This window comes from Typha angustifolia, chromosome 6 (assembly GCF_048772165.1).
Source record: "Typha angustifolia cultivar Huaian chromosome 6, ASM4877216v1, whole genome shotgun sequence".
Classification (NCBI taxonomy): Eukaryota; Viridiplantae; Streptophyta; class Magnoliopsida; order Poales; family Typhaceae; genus Typha; species Typha angustifolia.
The window spans coordinates 1,004,901-1,026,490 of record NC_133244.1 but is presented as its reverse complement, the minus strand read 5'-3'; the positions used below and the strand labels follow the sequence as shown (position 1 = coordinate 1,026,490).

The 21,590-nt window shown below is 36.6% G+C and overlaps 2 protein-coding genes across 2 annotated transcripts; both read left to right on the top strand.

Annotated features, from left to right (window-relative positions):
- The first annotated feature begins 435 nt into the window (after positions 1–435).
- LOC140761165 (uncharacterized) lies at positions 436–10,091 on the top strand. The gene is made up of 6 exons (XM_073098378.1): positions 436–524; positions 622–702; positions 791–893; positions 7,661–7,749; positions 8,793–8,904; positions 9,073–10,091. Exons 1-6 carry the CDS (start codon positions 474–476, stop codon positions 9,261–9,263), a joined length of 627 nt encoding a protein of 208 aa, XP_072954479.1. The 5' UTR covers positions 436–473; the 3' UTR covers positions 9,264–10,091.
- A 1,106-nt stretch (positions 10,092–11,197) lies between these two features.
- On the top strand, positions 11,198–16,366 carry LOC140761390 (uncharacterized). Its single transcript, XM_073098693.1, has 5 exons — positions 11,198–11,508; positions 11,602–11,697; positions 11,798–11,944; positions 12,049–12,119; positions 15,728–16,366. Exons 1-5 carry the CDS (start codon positions 11,260–11,262, stop codon positions 15,996–15,998), a joined length of 834 nt encoding a protein of 277 aa, XP_072954794.1. The 5' UTR covers positions 11,198–11,259; the 3' UTR covers positions 15,999–16,366.
- Positions 16,367–21,590: the final 5,224 nt, after the last annotated feature.

Below are 21,590 nucleotides of genomic sequence, written 5' to 3'. Positions count from 1 at the left end.
AACCTATCTTTTTAAGAAGGAGATGGACAATTGTAATGCCAACGAGGAATAAAAAAAGGGATGTGATCTATCTTATATCTCATGTGATACTGCGTATTATATCCTATATCTGTCTATGCAAGCAAAACATATAATCTACGTATTAAATGAGACTAAAAAGAAGTACTTTAAGATATTCTTCTTCTTGTCTCTATAACCTGTATGGAGAAATACGTCCTGATTTGAAATAATATAATCATTTTGTAATGGAAATATAAAATGGAGAGAAACTGCTATATCAAATATGTTGGGTTTATTTGGCAAAATGCTCTTAAAACGGCTCTTAATTTGGAACTAAATTAAGTGAGTAAACAAGTAATTGATGTAAAATGACAATTTTATCCCTAAATTAAACAAGACTCTCTTTCTGATCTCCACCTCCAAAATAGCCATGAAGCCACGACAATTTTGATTGTTATCAACCCCCCCAAAAAATGGGCGCTTCCGAATCCCTTCTCTCCAAGCAGCAGCAGCAACCCCCTCAGGTTCTCCTTCTCCTTCCGCTCTTCTTCTTCTTCTTCTTCATCTTTTTCTATACTAATTCCTCTAAATCCATTTCTCCTCTTCTATCATCATCTGAAGCTAATCGATGAGATCACCACTGTCTCCGAGAGAGTCGAAGGCGTCGACCCCCTCCTCCAACGCATCCAAGCCCTCAAGATCGTGAGACCAAAACCCTTTTCTTTTCCTTTCCTTTCCTCTTTATCCTCCAGATTTGACCCGAACCACGCAAAATCTCGTTCTATCGCAGGCTCCGCCGCTGCTCAAGTCGCCGCCTCCGTCGGAGGGCAGTTTGACCGATATCCTCGTACGGAAGCCCAACTCCTCCTCTTCTTCGTCTTCCTCTGTGTCAGGTACAATAACAGCTATTGGTGCTTGGTTTGATTGGTGTCTGCTTCTTGGTTGTAATAACTGTCGATTCTATTGAGTTTTCTAGGAAAAGACTGGATTTTGCCATCTAGGTGTTTCCTTTCTCGTCCAATGTAGTCGTGGAGGGCTCTAATTTGTGAACTGAGTAATATTTGTTGTGTGTGGAGTCTAAAAGCTGACTCTCTTTCTATCTCTTCGGATGGAAGTGCTAAACTAATAGAAATTAGGGAGCATCAATGCAAATGTGGTTCCAGCTGCAAATGTAACAGTATTGTGCATTTGAGGTGACAGGAGAGAAGTCTTGTAATGGAGGTGGTCTGATGAACGAGTATTCTAGATGTGTCACAAATCCTTTCAGAAGCGACCAATTTTGCTAATTTAACTCAATAGTATAGGACGCAGACTAACTTAGGGTCCTTACAACTGCAGTGTAATTATTTATTTTTGTGAAAACTATTGCACAGGGCAGCTTGCCAGACTGAATAGGTTCTTTATACTTTCCAGGGAAAATATAGGCAGAAACGGGCATTCTTATAGTGCTGATGGCATGCTAGTTTGTCGTTGGTTTTGGACCTAGTAATAGTCAATTTTGTTAGTGAGGACCATGTTAATTTAAATACTATATTCTGATGTTGATTTATAGTCATCTAAGCATCCAAGAAAATCTGAATCTGTGTACCTAGTGACTTAAAGATTATCTGATCTTCTGTATGTTAGCATATAGTCTCTGGTCCCTTGAATATGCCTCATAAATCTTTTTGGCTGCCGTCCAATATACTATGCCTGGGTTACTTTGATATCTATTAAGTACTCCTACTGCATAAGCAATATTTGGATGAGTAAACATTTGACTGTACATCAGGCTACCAACAACAAAAACATATGAAACTTCATTCCTGCCAATTCAATCATATTCCTTGGGCATTGAAATTCATTGAGTTCATCACCTTTATAGAGAGGAGCTATAACAGATTTACATGTACTCATACCAAATCTTTTAAGAACTAGAGAGATGTAGTCATGCTAAGATAGTCCAAGCATATACATAGATCTGTCTATATGATTCTATATGCTTAAGACATAGGAGGCTTTACTTATATCCTTCGTCTTATAATTCTTATCAAGAAATGAGTTGATGTCATGTAAAGGCCTCATATCATTACTAGCAAGTAGAATGTCACTAACACACAGAACCACCGTATTGAAACATGGCCATGGTGGCCGCCTTGGCAGGGTGGCACATTGACCGCCTCACCAATAGGAATGATGGCCACCCATTGGCGGCCAGACCGCCTAGGTGAACTTGGCGGGCCACCAAGTTGTGTAGCGGGCTAAGGATTGCCGTTGCCTCATCTCCTTCTCTTCTTTTTTCCTTTTTTTCTTTCTCTTTGGCATCGAACCACCCATATTTTTTTGTCTTTCTTTCTCTGTGAATTATAAATTTATAATCTATTATTTTTATGGTTGTGAATTGCATAGTAAAATTATATAAATACTATATTAATATATATATATATATTATATCATATACAATTATTTTTTATTTTTTATATATTAAATTGTTAGACTACCTTGGTGCTCACCTTCTGCCTAGGTGCTAAGCAATGGGGTGACTGCCCGCAATCTGTGGCTGTCTTTTAATACATTGCACAGAACTAGAATTATGAATTAGCTCCTACTGATCTTTAAGTATATATATTGATCAACAATGTTTTCCCTAAAACCAAAGGTCATGGTTACCTCATTGAATTTGAGATATCACTATTTGGAGGCCTGTTTAAGTTCATGTTGATTTCTTAGTCTGCATACTAGATATTCTTTACCTTTATGTGAGAACCTTTTAGGTTGATCCATATAAACTTCTTCATCAAGATCATCATTGAGAAAAATTGTTTTCACATCCATCTGATGTAGCTCTAAGTCAAAATAAGCTAATAATACTGTGATTATTCTGAGTGAGTCCTTCTGAGTGAATTCTTTTGCTACAAGTCTGATTTTATGTCTCTCTATTCTTTTAGAGTCACTTTTGGTCTTATAGACCTATTTGCACTCTATGAGTTTAACTCCTTCAAACAATTCAACAAGTTTGCAGACATTATTCTTTTGCATAGAATTCATATCTTCCAACATGGCATTGTACCACTCAAATGAATATTTATTATTCATGGCTTGTGAAAAAGTTATGGAATCTTTTAATTGGTGGTCCACAGGTAGATACACTAGGTCTTCATCAGATATAACAGGTTCTCTCTCTTGAGGATCTTCTTAATGTCATTTGACTTTCATCCTGACTAATAAGAGGAGGATCAATGATTACTTGATCTCTTAATGTCACTATATTCACCCTGACTAAGGGTAGTTAGATTAGTAACTTCTTGATCAGAATTGGTTAAGACATGTCCATGTATTGGGAGTTAAGTCCAGATGTGGAACTATTAAATTATCAAAAGGTACTATTGGTTCTATTATTTCATCAAAAGATATGTTTTGAGGTTCAATACTACCACTGTCTAAGCCATCCTTAATAAATTTATCTATTTTAGTTTCTGCAAGTTGGATCGGGAGTAAAGGATAATATAATTCGAACCTCTTTGGATTTTTCTATATATCCAATAAAATATGCACTCACTATCCTAGAGTCCAACTTCTTCTCATGTGGATTATATAGATTAGCCTCTGCCAGACACCCCCATATGTGAAGATGGTTTAAATTAAGTTTTCTTCCAGTCCATAACTCATAAGGAGGTCTAGGTATAGCCTTAGAAGGAATCCTGTTTAACAAATAAATAGTAGTCTTTAAGGCTTTGCTTCACATATACAAAGGAAGTAAACAATTACTTATTATACTCCTGACCATGTCCATTAGGAATTGGTTCCTTCTTTCAGCAACATCATTTTGACTTGGTTTGCCTGGTGTGAAGTATTGAGCTTCAATGCCATACTCTTCTAGGAACTTCCTAAAAGGACCTATAACTCTACCTACATCGTTGTGTTTACCATAAAATTCACTACTCCGATCCGAGCTGATTATTTGATCCTTTTATCTAGTTAGATTTCAGCGTTCTCTTTGAAAACTTGAAAGGCTCTAAAAGCCTCTGAATTTTTAGGGAGCAAATATATGTAATCATATCTGGAGTAATCATTGGTAAATGTGATGAAATATCTTTCACCACTTATACAACGAGGAAATATGCCACAAATATCTGTATGAATCAACTTCAATGTTCAATTACTCCGTTTCACACTTTTCTTGAAGGCCCTAGGCTGCTATCACACATGTCCCAAATTAGAGAACTCAAATATTCTCTCTTTGACTAATCGCTGCATTCTTTCTTTGGGGCATGTTCTAGTCTTCCATGCCATAGCATGGAAGATTTCTCATTTATTATTTCACGCTTAGCATTTCTATGTAGGGTTAAACGGGTTTGGCGATAAGAACTATCAAGATGTAATTTATAAAGGCTATCAATCAAAATTCTAGAACCAATACGTTGAGAATCAAAATGGAAGGTAAAACTACAATTATTGAAACTAAATGAATAACCAACTCGGTCCAATTTGGCAACAAAAATTAGGTCCCTGGAATACTTGGGAATAAATAGGTGTTGTCGAAATCTAAATGAAAGCCAGTGCCCAAAATAAGTCTATATGTCCTTACAAACTCCACATATGAATGCATTCTATTTCTAGATGTAATGCATCGCTCACTTTCTGTTGGAGTTCTTTGAGACAGAAATCCTTGCATACTTGTAGAAATATGGATTGTTGCTCTTGAATTAATCCACCAAGAGTAATATAGAACATATACCATATTTAGTTCACACATAAGAGATCCATTGGTTGTATGATTTTTTAATGTCACTTTAGGTTCAGTGAAATTTGAGCCATTAACATTAGGAATATCGTTATCGGTACCAGGAAAAAAGGCCAAAAGGAAAATAAACTAAATATCAGATAATCATTATCAACTATAATTAGCCACATATGTATGCAACTTTATTTGTTTATTCTAAAATCCTAAGTCATGTATTAACAAAATCCAAGGAAGGCCAGATATACATAAAAAAATCTTATTTATTTATATTTGGTGAGCAGGTAGGTGACGATATTATATACTTCTCCTTTGGGATTGAGTTACAGTCGATATTAAGCTTACTCAACTTGGTGGTATGATTTCACTTGTAGAGACTAGTAACAAATCTCACATCTTTCGCCTACTCAACTGGTCTACGATGATGATCACGAGTGGGAGGGTGTCGATCTAGTTGAGTTGGTGCCGATGGAGGAGCCACAAAAGCTGCAGTGATAACTGATTCTTTCACGGGTGTAGGTGGATCCAGTTCGGTGGCTGTGTTGGTTCTAGCTAGTGTGCTGCCATGTCGTCCTGGAGGTGGTAGGATTAGTGTGGGTACGGGAAGGCGACGATTCATGCCCATTAGAGATGCTTGCATCGTCGTTATTGCCTGCGATATTATTGTTATGGCATGTGATAGATCGCCATGGTCTTCCGTAGGATCTAGCGGACATAGGGGAGATGGCGATCTTGATGGCGTTGTGTGATCCCCTTCTATGGCTTGCTTCGCTGTTTGAGATGCTTGTTCCGCTGCCTTTGATCTAGTTGTAGTTATAATGGTCTGAAAAACGTTGGCTTTAATACCAAATTGATACATTTCAATTAAAAAATGAATTGGGGGTTCAATTGATCTAGACTTCAATTTTGAAATTTATGTATAGTTAGGCTAGGGCAAGCTGTAGAATATGAAATCGGTGGCATATTTGAGATTGTGAGTTAGTCTAATCAAGGTTTTGAAAAATAGTATTGGAATTGGGATCGACCGTCTGGAAAAATGAAACGTATCGATTGTATTGGCCGCCTAGATCGGATCGGACTATTTTAATTAAATAACATTCTAAATATTATTTAAAAATATTGACAAATTTTTAAAAATTTAGAAAAAAAATTATATAAAATTAAGAAAATAATAATTACCTATATATAAAGCCTAAAAATTTCTCTTCCTTCCTATCCTTCTAACTGTTAGTTTGTTGTATCCCCCCTCTCTCTCAGCAGCTCTCTCTTCTCTCTCTCTCTCTGCATTGCTGCAGCACCGTCTGGTTTTGGCCCAAATTAGGATCAGCTGAAACTGGGATCTATGGTCTAAGTTGATAAAAAGAACAAAAGGAACATGTTGGTGGTGGAGGTTTGGGAAATGGATGTAGTTTATCCGATGATAACCCCGGATAAAGGTTTACATGGTAAACTAGGACAGATTGTGTAGGTGATGATAACTTGGTAAAACAAAAGATGGGATGAGAGAGAAGTTGAATCGTTCCTTAGGGGCAAGAGGGGCGATCAGTCGAGGAGGAAGAAAGTAATAGCGTTGCTAGATTGAAGTTAGATTGGCTAAAACTTAGAGTTAGTTGAACGAGAGAGGAGAGCAAGAAAGATGAAGATAAAGACAAATAATAATTAAAATAATTAATGCTTAATCAAAAGGGGTTGCCTAAACACATATTTATAGGCTAGCCTATGTCCTAAAGATAAAGAAACCAAATACAAAGAAAACACGTCCAAAAGTATGAAACAAACTCGGCATTAAGTTTGCTATTTGTTCTGCCATAGATCGATTATGAATTTAGATAAACTTTGAATATGAAAATTATAAACTATGACGTTACCGATCTTATTAAAGTAGTTTCGTAATATTGGATGTCGTATGAATATCTTTTGAATATTTTTTTGAAATTGCGTAGAAGTTAATTGAATTGAACTTAGCTAATTAAGAAAGCTCTAACTTACTTAAACTCTAACAAAACCACATAAGTAGAATAATAAGATAAGTAGACTCGATCCATCGAGCCCAATGTCCTCTTGATATGATCTGAGCTAACTCAATTCCCATCACAATATGGCTCGAGCTTAGCTCACCGGCATTATCGAGATGGCTTAGCTCGCATTGAGTTGGCTCAGTTTTATTGCTCAATATTTCTTTAGTAGCTTAATTGTTGGCAAGATTTTGGAGGTGGGTAGATATAAAGATCTTTCCTCTGCTTTAAGTTCCAGTGTGGGACTAAATAGCTCAGCAACCCAGATTAAGAAAAGCTAACTTATATGTTTACAAATGTAGGGATTGAACTGTAGACATAATTCTTAAAAGTAGAGCACTTTAACCAACTACGCACAGTACATATTTGTGTAAACTATTGAAGCAAATACATACATATATATAATATTGCTATATAAGAATATCGAGCTAATTCGAGCACAGCTCAAGCTTGGCTTGTTTAATAAACGAGCTAAGTTTTTGAGCCATGCTCAGCTCAAAAACAGCTGAGCGTGACCTCAAGCCGGGCTCTTAACTAGCCAAGCTCAAGTTGATCGTGAGCCTGATATCCCTATTGGGTACTATATGTCTGATTTGAGCCCTTTTTGACAGTCTGGTATAATACAAGAGATGTCTCACTCCATAGATCAGACACCGATTTTTTGTTATCTTTTGCATCAGATATTACTCTCATATTATCATTGTCAGATAAGTATCAATTTTGAACTCAGTTTAGCCATTTATCTATTATTTCTGCCTTAAAAGACAAATACAGTTTCTTAAATTGCATGTCTTCTGTTTTTCACCTTTGTACCTTTTCAAGTTAGGGAAAACATAAAGGTTATCCTATGCATCATCTTCATGTTATCAATCTCTCATCAACAATCTATGTATCTCTTATTATGTTTGTTTTTCTTTTTGCGTAGGTACTTTGAACCCAAAAATTCTATTGGAGCTGTTTTCTATGTACCGTGAATGGCAGGAAGAGAAGGCCAAGAGAATCAGCCAAAAGCAGGTAAAGTTTCTTGCATTCGGTTATCACAAAATTAAGCAGGAGTTCAACTGATAGATAGTATATCCTTTTTTGTATTCGTACAGTTATGTTTCCCCATTTACTTCAAGGTTATTCTCTGCGCTGCATAGAATCCCCTTAGAGATCTACTCCATTTATAAGTGGATGGTGCATATCTATATTCTTATTCAGTTTGTAGGTACTACATATTATCTGCTCTAAATATATGGCACATCTCTAGCTAAAACTCCTAAAGTGGTTGAATATCTTTTGAGCTCCTATCTGTCATGATTACATGTGATACCTTTTATATGGAGAGAGAAGTATTGAGAACCACAATGAATATTGGAAGCATATCTCATTATTTAATCAAATGTGGTTAATGTGGAATTTTAGAATATTCTAAATGTCACACTAATTAATTCAAATTAGTTATTTACTCTATAATACTTTCTTCTTCTTCCACCCTGTGCAAGACTATTTTTGATTTGTTAACTTGATAGCTTCTTTTGAGCAGTCCAACCTTATACTATTAACAGATCTTATTCGGTGATTCTTTATTGGCTACTATTCTAACCAACTCATTAGAATCTCGTCATGTCACTGCTTATTGCAAAAAGGCCCAACAATTTCATGAAATACAAGCTAAACTGCTACAAAATTAGATCAATTTATATCTCATCAAAGAACCTCCACAGGCTTGCTCTTCTTCACTGTAACACATACTTGGAAGGTGCACCTATCTCTAGGAATAACATGTGAATATGCTCAAATGAAAATAGTTCCCTATTGAGCTAGAGGATAGGAAGGTGGAGATGAAGGTTCAAAGCTTTTATACTAGCTATTAGAATATGGATATTTACCTCTTCGTTTTAGTTTGGAATTGAACCACATGCAAGTAAGATGCTTCTCTTGCGTTATAGTCGTAGATAATAACTGAGATGACCTTCATTAGTGTGAAGAAATTTAAGCTTATTCCAGTTCAGACTCTTAGTATGCTTGGAGAGCATAATGATGCTTATTAACGTGAACACAAAATTATGCAGGAGGAGGTAGAAAACAAGATAGAAACTGCTGATGCGTTGGCTGTAAAGCTTCTTCAGCGATTCAATTACTCTGCGTCAGCTATGAGATCGACGGCACAGAATCTCGCCGAAGGTAATTACCCAGATGTCTCACATATTATGGTAAAGAAAGTTGATTTGGATAGTAGAAATAGATAAAGGCTACTTTCCTACAACAACTAGTTTCAAGCTCTAAGCAAAACATCATACAGGGTGAAACTGTCTACTGATGTTTGCCTTGTGAAAAAAAAAAAAATTGCAGTTCATCCATTGCAGGTTGAAGTTGGTGAACTAAAGGGCAAGCTCACTGAAGTAATAAGCAACTGCGATGCACTATGCAAGAGAATTGCTCTAGAAGGGCCAGAATCATTTCGATCATCAATCCAACCATTCTCAATCAGCAGAACGAAAACAGTAGACCTCTCAAATCAGCACAAGCATCAAAGCTCCTGATTCTAAAATGTTTTCTTGAAGTTGGCATATGGAGGGAGAGCCATTTAACCTTGTAGAATCTTTGTATACGACTGAATCTTTTTGTAGCATGTGTACAAAGGTAAACTCAAGAAAAGTATAGTGGATGCTCAATTAGAGCAGAGTTATTGTAGACCACATGAAACAATAAATACGAGAAATCCATTTACACCAACACATTCTTTGAGTTTTCCTATATTTACTGGCATACTGCAGCATACTTCGACTATTAAGTTTCCTAGTTTTACTGTTCAAGGACTTGTATAAAAACTCACAGAAATACAAGCTCCTGCACATAATACACCTTCAGCAACATCCATAATTGTACTCTTTTTTTAAGTTTTCATATCAAAACACTGCAGTAGTTACACTAACTCCACAAGGGCTTTAACCATTGCGACTGGAAGGAGGACTGGTAGGAGACCATGACCAAAAGCACCACCACCAGCGCCGCCACCCCCCACGGCGAGCTACCTGTGCGGTGGACCACCTCCCGGTCTGGCCACGGTAGCCGGAAAACAAACCGGCCATTCCAGAACATATGACGGACGACGACGACGAGCGAAACAACGAGGAGGACAAGGAGAAACCGCATGCCGATCTCCGCGCGGCGCGCCTGCATCTGGTAGTCGATCTGCCATGAGATCGACAGGAATAGGAGTACAATGAAGAAGATGATGAGGAGTGGTGGAGGAGGGAGGGAGAGGGAGGATAATGTTTGGCCCTTCCACCCTTGCTTCCATTGTGGTCCTCTCCTCTCTCCTATGAACCAAGCCATGCATGCATGCAATATTATTCCGTGTGTGTGTTCATAACTACTTAGCTAGGTAGTGTAACATTCATGTATATATATATATATATACATATATACACACACGGGAGATTTGAGTCTTTTGTAGATAAGTCTTGATCAAGGAAGTGGGGATTGATGCTAAAGTTTTGGTATGAGATGCTTATAGAAGGCAAGAAGGAAGGAATTTTCGCTTTGTTTCTTTATCGGTGTAAGGAGATCGATCGGTGACAGTGGTGGCAACCCCAGAGAGTGGCACGTTGGGGGAAGAGAAAAGGGAGACTGGCACGTTGGGGGAAGACAAATGGGTGCCTAATCAGACATTGGTGTAAAATTTTTTAAATGGGTTGGTTATGACACGACTCATGAGGTTTTCTGATCTGTACTTTATTTATCTTTTTATTGTAGGAATTACTGTATGTCAAAGAGGGCATTTTGCAGTTTGATTACATTTAATTAATATATATTTTATTATAATAAATTGCACATAATTTATATATATAAGTTAAAAACTTAAATGCAATTAAATTGCAAAAGTCACTAGGTAGATGCTATAGCTTATCTTATGGTGTATTTATTTTCAAAATTGTAATACTAAAATATTATAATTATTAAAATGTCAAATAAATGGGACTAATTTAAATTAGATAGAATATTTTTTTTTTGTTAATGCCATAAGTCTAAACTTTGTTAGTGTTAACCTAATCCAAGTTCGACGATTATTAAGGTAAAATAAAAGATGCAATTTGTAAATATTGCAAATAGAAATTGCAATCCATAATAAATATTGAAAGAAAAAGGTAGGGCATAAGAGATAACAAATAATTGTAGTTTAATTATCACCCAATGGGCAGAAGCTTTTTGGTAGGATTAAATTCTAATGATTGTGATTATAGCATTGGATTAACTTATGAAAATTTATTGTGCTAATGGCCGTTCGATTGAAATCAAACGGTCCTAAAACTCTTCGATTTCGCCCAATCACGGATTCTCACATTGGCAATCCCTATCGACCGTTCGATTGAAATCAAAGGGTTCAGGATCCCTGTCTGACAAGAAGAACCCTCTCTGGCTATTTGAACCTCTTCCTCCCTCCCCAGAAAAGTACCCCAAACCTCTCTCTCTCTCTCTCTCTCTCTCTCTCTCTCTCTCTCTCTCTCTCTCTCCTTCTTTCTTGGAACTCTAGCAATGGCCGAGGAAAAGCCAAAGCCCGTGAAGATGGAAGAGGAATTGGAAGAAGAGGAAGACGGCGACGACGATGCTCCCATTTCCGTATCCATGTCGAATCGTGTGAGGAAGGAAGAGCCCAAGGAGGAGGAGGAGGACGACGACGACGTCCCTCTTTCCCTCTCTAAAGCCAGGAAGAAGAAAGCCAACAAGCCCTCTAAGGTGAAGAAAGAGGAGACGGATCAAGACGAGGAATTTAAGGCCCCAGTGGTTAGTTTTCTCTATTATGCCAATTGGGTGGTGTTCTCTTCTGGGTTTTCTGATGATGGCTTTATTGTTTATTTCTTGATGGGTATCGGTTAGATGAAGAGAACAGTTGATGGGAAGAGCAATGTGAAGCTTTATAACTTGAAGAAAGAAGACCCCATAGATTCCGAAGAAGAAGATGATGATTTCAAGGTTTCCTCTTGCTTGGATTTCTTGTTATAATATGGCATTGTGGTGTTTTTTTTTTTTTCATCATGCTGCTTGAGTGGTGGATTGATGGGTTTTTCTGAAGGAGGAGAAGAAGAAGAAGAAAAAGAAGAAGGAAGAGGAGAAGAAGATGGCCGGGAAGGGAGCTAAGGGGTCGGTTGCAAATGGGAAGGAGAAGAAGGTGAAGAAGGTGTATGATTTGCCTGGGCAGAAGCATGATCCTCCCGAGGAAGTATGACCTATCGCATTAACATTCTGTTGTCGTATTATTGCAAAAGTAGGGTTCTTCTTTGAATTCAGGATAATGATTTGCCCTCAAAATTTCGAACATTGCAGAGAGATCCCTTAAGGATCTTCTACGAGACGCTCTATCAACAGGTGCCCAATAGTGAAATGGCTTCATTCTGGTGAATTATCTTGCCTTTCCTTAAACATAACAAATACGGGGAAATATCTTTGTTAGAATTTGTTCTTATAAGTTGTCTTCTTTGTGATGAAATTCGAGAGACATTTTATTTTGGTTATTTTGAATAATTCTTACAGTTAAGATTAATGGTTTTGTTTTCTTTATAGCAAATGCGGGTGTACATATTGGCTGTTGCATTCCATAATTTAATAGTTTATAGCTAGGATAACCAATAGTGGTTAAGTGATTTTTAAGATGAAGAAATCAGTGGTCTAGCTTGAGGTTTGAGCCTTTGAGGAAGGGTGCAAAAAGCTGATAAAGAACTTAGAGAGGGGTATGCTGAGTTCATTGAGAGAATCGAGCTAGGTGGTCAATTACATGAGCAACCGGAGTACATGCAAATGTTTTCTACATTGATACAGGAGAATGTTGATTCAATCATTCGAGTGGTTTAGGAAGTCATTCTTGTTCCTCCTGCTTCAACAAAAGTTTATAATCCACTCAATAATGAAGTAGCCAGCTGGTTGACAGGAGACAAGATGCTCACCTGGAAAAAGGCTATACTGTTGTATTTTGATTGGGGGGCAATGGGCATTAAGGTCTTTGGGTTAGCTGAAGGTTTATCTAAGAGTTATGGATGGCGTCAGGCCCGGAATTGCACTGTAGATTATTTTCATTTTTCAATGCCAAATTGTCTTCTACATGTGTAAGAAAAATGGCAAAAGCGATGTAATCACAGAGGAAAAAATAGAGGTAGGTAGGATTTGACTAATGTTAAACCCTCCAAAGTCCAACTCCATTCAGGACGGAAGATAATCTCACAGAATCTGGAACTGGAAGAAAGTGGCATACACTGGTTGTTGTCAAGTTATACCATTGTCCTCTTCTTTTACAACCAAATATTAAAAAGCTATTCCATACATCACAAACTTTTTTATAACTACCACATCACATCTCTACATTTGCACCATTTTCTTTATCTCGCGGCTTGGTCTTCATATTTCAATATTATGATCTTTTTCTCAATAAAGAGAAGGGATAGTCTACTACTATACTGTTAATGAATCTTATGTGTCTTCTGGAAAATAGAACTTAAGTTCTAGTTAGAAGAAATATATTCAGAATAATATCCCAGGAAATAAAATAATTAGGTTATTGGACTTGCTTCTAGGGATTACACTTTCACATCTCCATTTGGACCTCTCACAAAAGAGAGTAAGAAATAATAGCTATCAATTAAAAAATTATTCTATGTCCCACATTACTCTTTTCTAATATTTTTCCCTGACACTTTAAAATGAAGTATAGCCTTGAACAACAAAGGAGAAGAATGATTTAGAAGATCAGATGTATCTTGAATTCTTGATCCTATCTTTTGCCTTCTTCTATAACATCTTTGTTCAAGCTCTCTTCTTTTTTATATCCTTACCTTTTTCTTTTTCAACGATAGGACCTGAGAGTTTCTTCTTTATTGGACTTTCCTTGATTTTCCATATATATGCATCTTATGTATATTATATGCATATATTCCTAGTTTTTCTTGCCCTCTCTTTCTTTCCCAGTTCCTTATAATCCCTGTGATTCTTTATTTTTCTTCTTTGACTAATGATCTACTCACTTGAAATTGGTGTAACAGCTAATTATATGTGCACAAAACATAAAAGCTATTTTATTACAACAAAGCCTTTGATAATATAAATAAGGACTTAAGTTGCCCCTATCAAGCTGAAATATATGCAGTGTCAAAAATCTATGTTTCATAGTAACTTGCCTTGAGCTCAAGGTTTTCTAGGACAGACTCTCTAAAATTGCTATATGGATACTTTTTTATTTGTGGAAGTAATTTCAAATTCCTTACTAGTTTCTGGTTCTGCAGGTTAAACTATACCATCTCTACTCTTTGCATGAATAAGAAGGCATCTGCGAAACATAGTTCTTTATATGACAATTATAGTATGTCCTATATCAAAGAGTATTAGGATGAAATTTAGGTGATACTTGTCCTTTTGCATCAAGAAATTATCTCTTTAGAGACAGTCTTGTATTTAAGTTGTTTCAGAAAAGATCTTCTTAAACAAATCTTGACCTTCTAAAGGGTCTTGTGGTGTATCATTATCTCAGTTTATTTCTCCAGTTTCTCATGGAAAATACTTCAGGGTCAACTACATCTGCATTATCAGTTCATCAATTACATGTTTGTCGCTACCCTTTTACAAGTCTTCATTCAACTGCTGGAACAAGTTATCTCTAGCCTCCTCTTGTACTTGATGATGCCCTTTGGCCGTTGCTGTTTTAATACTCTGCTACCATGCATACTTCTTGGCCATCAATTATGTGCAATTGGACTCCTCTTGAGTCCTGATGTACTAGTGCTGCTTAGATAATTTTACGGTAGTTTAGTTAAGCCAAGACATATCTTTAATAAACCATCAAGTAGCTTTACATAAGTGAGCATGATAGCTTCTAGTGAAAGAACATTTGGGTATTGGAAATAATCATTTTGCTTATGCCAATTATTCTTTCATGTAATTTTCTTGCAATGTGTGGGCTTTTGCCTCAATGACTATGGTTTCCATTGTCTTATTCCAACCACAGTCTATTGTCAAGTTGTTAAATATGATAATGTTTTATGTTATTTCTATGAATATAATCATCAGTGTACATTTTCAATTTACATGCTGGATTTTAATTCAATTCCTAGAGAAGTTTCTTTTTCCATATATGAGCTTGAGCTACAGGTCAGAAAACTGACTTTCTTATCTCCTCTGTCATCATGCCAACTCGTCTTCTCATCATCTATGATCACCAGTGACAACCTTTCGCTTCTCATGCCAGCACCCTTGGCTACACTTCAATCACCATTTTACTTTGTCCTTGGAGAACCAAGTGCTTTCCATTTTATGTAATGCCAACTCTCATGCTCCGTGATTCCAGCACCCTTGGCTACTCTTTAATCACCATTCTACTTTGTCCTTGGAGAACCAATTGTTCTTTTATCTCTTGGTTCATCTCCTTTTGTTCTCCTATGAACTAAATTAATTAAAACACTCCTATATTAACTTGCTTGGAACCAAACTGATGCAAAACCTACTTCCACTATCTTGGATAGCAACTTCAACAGTGAATGTCGGATCTTGCTAGCTTAGTTCTGATCCAATGAGGAAAAGCAGGTCATATGTATGTTGTTTTCCCACTAGCAAATGATATAATAGACTTTGTCATTTTCTATTCTGGCGTAGTGGATATCCTGAGTTGTTTTAAGTTTTAATACTGGATTGGGCTTGCAAATAGAGCTTCTAGTGATAGTGCTCATCAAATTAAGATCTTCAATGCCATTTGGTTGAGTGATAGGAGTTAGTTACATCTGGAAGTATTTAAACCTGGACACGTCTTCTGTCTGTGGTCACCTTTCCATTGAGTTCTTTTCTAATCTTTTTGACTATGGTCATAAGGTCATTAAGATTAATGCTTTGAAAACTCCTTTCTCATCACTCTCTTTCCATGTTCATAACTTTCTTTTCATGTCCTTTAGTCATTTTGGGCATGCTTACTCAGCAAGTTAACCTACTAATATTGGATACTAAAATAGTTGATCATCTTTCTACGCAGGATGATGGAATGGGGCTTGCTTCCACAATCTGAAGCTAAGAAGGTTTACGAGAAGAAGCTAAAGAAGAACCAGCAACAGAAGGTCACCTCACCAGTCAAAGTAGTATCTGTTAAGAGAACGTCAGATGTGTTACTTAAAAAAGTCAAGCAGACCATGTCGACGGAGGTTACCAGGGTACCGAAGAAACGGAAGGCTAGCGACTCAGAATCGGATGATGATGACTTCATTTCTCCAAAAAGAAATGTCAAGACAGAGAAGGCATCTAGCTAGCCAGATCCACCCATTACTTTACCCCCCATCCTTCATGGTGATAATTAAGCTCTCTCAATTCATCGGCGACACAGAGGCCGTTATTACAGAATAGTGGAATATTTTCTAGTGTAGGGTAAATTAAGACAGCTCTTAACACATCCATTGTGCATTGTCATTTATTAAGCACATGTGGTGAAAAATAGTTTTGCTCATTCAGTTGAAAATGCCTTCTTCATGGTGAGGTGTAGAAGTGTTGCCACAGTAATGGCGCTCTGTTCTTATGATGAAATAGTTTAAGGAAGCAACCAATATTTTTGCTTTCTTTCCAGTGTTAAATTTTGAAGTTTGTAGGCATTGATTGTGATATTAGTGATCTATGGCTTTAATATGTGGTTTTCATAGAAAACTCATCACAACTGGAGATTTACATGTCCAGTTTGGATTCTCTAGCTTATAATTAGGGAAAACAAAGTGATCTGGCTGAGAAAGAACAATACCACCACAAAAACAAAGAAGTAGACTTCAAAAGAGAACAAATAGTACTTTTAACGTTAATGACCAATTGTTCTTTTACATGCTGCTTTGTTTGCAAAATCCAAGAGAAATTTCATTCTAACAGAGGTGTTTTATTTAGTTCTATAATTGGCACACGATGTATAATTGCCCTGGCAAAAGAGATGCTTAAATGATGCTTCTTTGGTTGGAGAAGAAATAGAGTTGTTCTTCAAGGAAGTGAACTGTAGAACTGATAATTCATTAACCTGCTCAGGTCATATAAAAGATTCAAGGAATTAACACTAAATGGGGGGAAAAAATTGAGAACAATTTGCTGCTTTCTCCTACACTTCTACACTGATGTTGAACTGCTGAAACAGATGAAATAAATCAGTAAGGACGAGTTCCATATTGCAAGACTATGCTCCACCACATTGCAAGACAACCGTCAGAATGGCAGTTAGGAACGTTGTGACTATAGTAGTATGCTTCCCTATGCTAGCCCTGGATGCAGCCCCACAAAATGGAGATGCGCCCCTTGTCGGATCTCCCCAACCCGCATACACTAATTTGTCTCGATGCGCACTTGACAAATGGTATAAGAAGTTTGACAACTTTATAGTACAATATGAGTATAATTATTACAACTTAGATCACAGATCACTATTACCTTAAAAAGTTTAAAAATTCATATTATTCCTGTATGTAGATGACATATTAGTTGCAGACTTTGATAAGATGACATTAAGAATCTAAAAGATCAATATGAAAAGACACATGTTGATGAGATAAAGACGATGAAGATTTCATACACCTCAGAAGTCAATAGCTCGATACATAATATGGTATGTACAAGACCACATATTATTCATACAGTGGGAGTCGTTAGTAGATATATGAAAAATGCAGGGGTAAAGAGCATTGAAAAGCAGTGCAGTGGGTTTTAAGATATCTACATGGCACAAAAGATATTTTTATGGAGGTTCAAGTTAAAAGACTTCGTTGATTAAGATTTTGTAGAATATCATGACAAAAGGAAGAGTACTAGTGGATATTCATTTATCCTAGGTAGTGGAAAGCAGCAATTTCTTATAGAAGATCATCGTTGTATGAAGAATAGAGGCAAATTATGTTGCAACTTTAGAAGCCAGCAAATAAATGCTATAGTTGAAAACTTCTTGAAGGAGTTGGGATTCAAGTAAAAAGATTACAATTTGTATAACAGTTAAAGCACTATATATTTGGCGGATAATTCAACATTTTATTCAAGGACAAAACATATTCATGTCAAATTTCATTTTCATATGGTAACATTTGGAAAATAGAACCTTAAAATTAGTAAAGATTTATATAAGTTAGACTCCAACTAACATGCCTACAAAGGTTGTCATCTTAGAAAACCTAAAGACAAACTCAGCTTCTATTTGTTTTTGAGATTGAAGGCAGTGTTTAGATCTCGTTAGTTATTAAGCCTAAGTACATGTTGAGGGCTCAATTTCACAAGTCATCAGGAAGTCAAATTCATCTCCAAGTAGGAGATTGTAAATCGTGAAGACGAAATCAGAGTGGGGTGTTCAAACGACCTTTGGGCATTCAAACACTTTTTTCTCGATAGCGAGAGTTTGATAATCATTGCAACGAGTTTTGACTAGAACAACCAGAGTGCAACTATTGTTCAGGCATTCAAACATAGCATCAAGTTTTTACTTCTTTAATATTTGAGCATTCAAACACACCTGAAAATACTTGACGGTTTGGGATAGGTTAAGAGGACTTTCTCGCTTAGTAATCTCTTTTTGTTCTACATAGTGAAATTGGTAGGACCTTTGTAGATGTAACTCTAGTTGGGTGAATCCCGTAAAATATATATCTCCTTGCTTGCATTTAATTCTTTTCTTCTTTCCATGTTTCATCTCCCAACAATCTTCATTTTTTTACTTGGTGGTGTAAATTGAGATAATCAGACTAATAATCTCTTTAAGACATAAATGATCAATATATTGTGTGTGCTAGTATAATGTAAAAAGAATTTACATTATAATTGAATAACATAGCAATTCTAAGGATCAAGTCATCATTGGTACAACCCAACCAAACACCAAAATAAATGAATAACTGCATCACCAATAGAACATCAAATGATAACGTGTATGTATGATATAGTCGAATCACTTCCTACGCGCTAGTAGAGCACCCCTGAAATTTCTTCAAAAAGGATAAAATTCTCTCAACATATCTGTTACGAACCGACCTAATCCGATCCGCAATGGTTCTAAAACTTAGATCCTAGCTTAATAGCCCTCCAATGGCTAGATGGATGCTAGGTTTAGTTCTTGGTGTGAAAGGGGAGAAGTTGTTGTGGAAGTGATGGGAGAGAGGCTGGAAGAGGCCGACCAAAGATTTGGGCAGTGGAAGAAGAGAGGTGAGAGAATGCACCAATGGCTAGAGTCAAGACAAAATGAGATAAGGCTAAAGCCAATTCCAATAACAAGATCATCATCCTCATACAACTCTAATTAGAGTTTTCTCTACATATATATATAGAGGCTCACTCTAGGGATTTATTAACTAAATTAAACAACTCTAACAAATCATAACAAATCATCAAAACCACTCTTCTTATCTTCTCAGATTAATCCTTATTTCGAATCTGGAGAAGTCATAAATATAAAAGTTGTAGATCTCGAGGTTGGTGACCTTATCCAATTGGTTTGATATTATTTGGATATGTGTAGAATATTCTGCGAATATTTTTCCAAAACTGCGCAGAGCTAAATTTAGCTAATTAAATAAAATCCTAACCTAATAAGACTCCAACTAAACCAAATAATCAAATAAGATAATTAGACTCAATTCATTAAGCCCAATCTCCCTTTGATATGATCTGATCTAACCCGGTTCGCATCAATCTACCACGCTTCCGACCACCTTGTCCTTAAGGTGTCCATGATGGTTTCTAAACCTTTCGTATTTGCCAAATCATTCCCACCAACATTCAAACCGAGTCCAAGAGCACAAGATTTGTGAAAGAGGCCATAGCTCGACCAAGCGTAACACAATGTAGCCCACTGATTGGTGCTCGTCCAATTAGTCCAAGGCTAAAATTTAACTCACCCATAATCCAATGTAAGCTCGAGTTTAGTCTAGGCCTCGTGCATGGGTTGATCTATTTAGGCTTTGGCACATTGCTTATGGGCTGAGAAGGTTGTAACACCCTCGTCCGATACGGGCACGTGCATGCCCACGTGCCCACACGGCATGCGCGGTGCACGCGACCGGTCGGGCGGGGCTCATCACGCACAAATACACTCCTGTGCACATATAATCATGACATCATCAAATAATACCTGCTAACATATGCATACTCACATATTCCAACACTAAATAAATTATATTAATCAACCAAATAAATCTGTTAACATCTGAATATCTAAATTCACAATAATATACACTAGACCACTACCTAATCTAGCAGGACCCACACAGGCCACAACAAACCATCAAGATACAACTAAACGACTGATACACGAGTGTACTATAATCTGACATGTACTATATAAATTATTGTCTAATACAAAAGAATGCAAATATCAAATACCGGTACAACTCAATTTATATATAAATTATCATCTATATCGTCTCACATCTATAGCTCACCTCAGCATCGCTTTAAAATATCTTCTCAAAATATCTCAAGTCGCTATCATGTACTACATATCTGAGGGGGTTAGAAGAAAAATAAAAAAAAGTTATGAGCAAAAGGCTCAATGAATAGACCTTACTTCAAATCAGTGATGCCAAACAAAAAGAAAATTATGTACTGGATAATATGAATAAGAAAAAACATCATGTCATGAATGAGTATATGAATATATCCTCAATAATATATAAATAAAAAATAGATAACATGTCACAACTGATAAAAGTATATAATCCTCGACAATGAGTAAATAAATCTCCATGTTAAACTATCATCATAACTTTCTCTCATATATGACACATGATGCATGTCGACCATGACCATACTATGATATCAAATGCAACCATATATGATGTATATTGACCACTCGATAATCAGGTACTCAAATGATAATGAAATCACATGCATTTCTCAGCATCTCAGTCACCAATGTCATTTCTATATGTCATCATCATACTAGACCACTGTGCACAGTCAACACCCGGTACCTGATCTCAACATCCTGCCCATAGACTCAAAGCATATCCTGCCATATGCTAAGGGTATCTTAGTCATAATCATACCCTGCAATACGCTAAGGGTATACCAAAATCCATCCAGATCGGGCACCCTCCTAGTTGATAGAAACCTCGTGAGAATAATTCGCCACATATGCCCTAGCGAACGACATGTGTCCGATTGTCTGTGCGCATAGACTCAACTGACCTCAGACATGGGCCACGAGATATCGCATATCAGCGACCATAATCATCACTCCAGGCACCTCTAACCCTGGTGCCTACTCGGGTATCCTCACGCTTTTTATCAACTATCCTATCAATCACATTTCATGCTTTCCTTCTAAATGCCAGATCATATGCATATATCCAGTACGATAACAAGTCAATGCATAATAAGAATTTTAGGTGGAATAGGAATCAAGAGAATAATTATGCAATGTAGTCTCCAACTATATCATCAACACATGCATACTCATGCAAATCTATTACATGCATACTCATGCTAAAAATCGATTGGACATAACCTTACAACAGTACAATCATCTCTCATCATCTCTATTTATCATCATCATATTCATATCCAAGATCAACTTAATTATATGCATGATAAAAATATGCTCAACTGTAATCATCTCTAGATAAAGTCATATAATCATGTTGGAGGCCAAAACATGCATGTACATAATATATAATATAACCTAATTTGAGAAAGACGTCTAGGAGATAAGACTACTCACATCTTATCAGAAGACTCAACACATGTATCCCTAAGGTCCATCAATCAATCGCCACTCGACGCTGGTGAAATCTCCAGGGTCTCGAATAAGGGGATTCAGAGTCTGAAAATGTTTAAGTAACATAAAGTTAGTTGTTTATCTAATTATAATTCGTTCGAGTAAAATATGATATTTTATT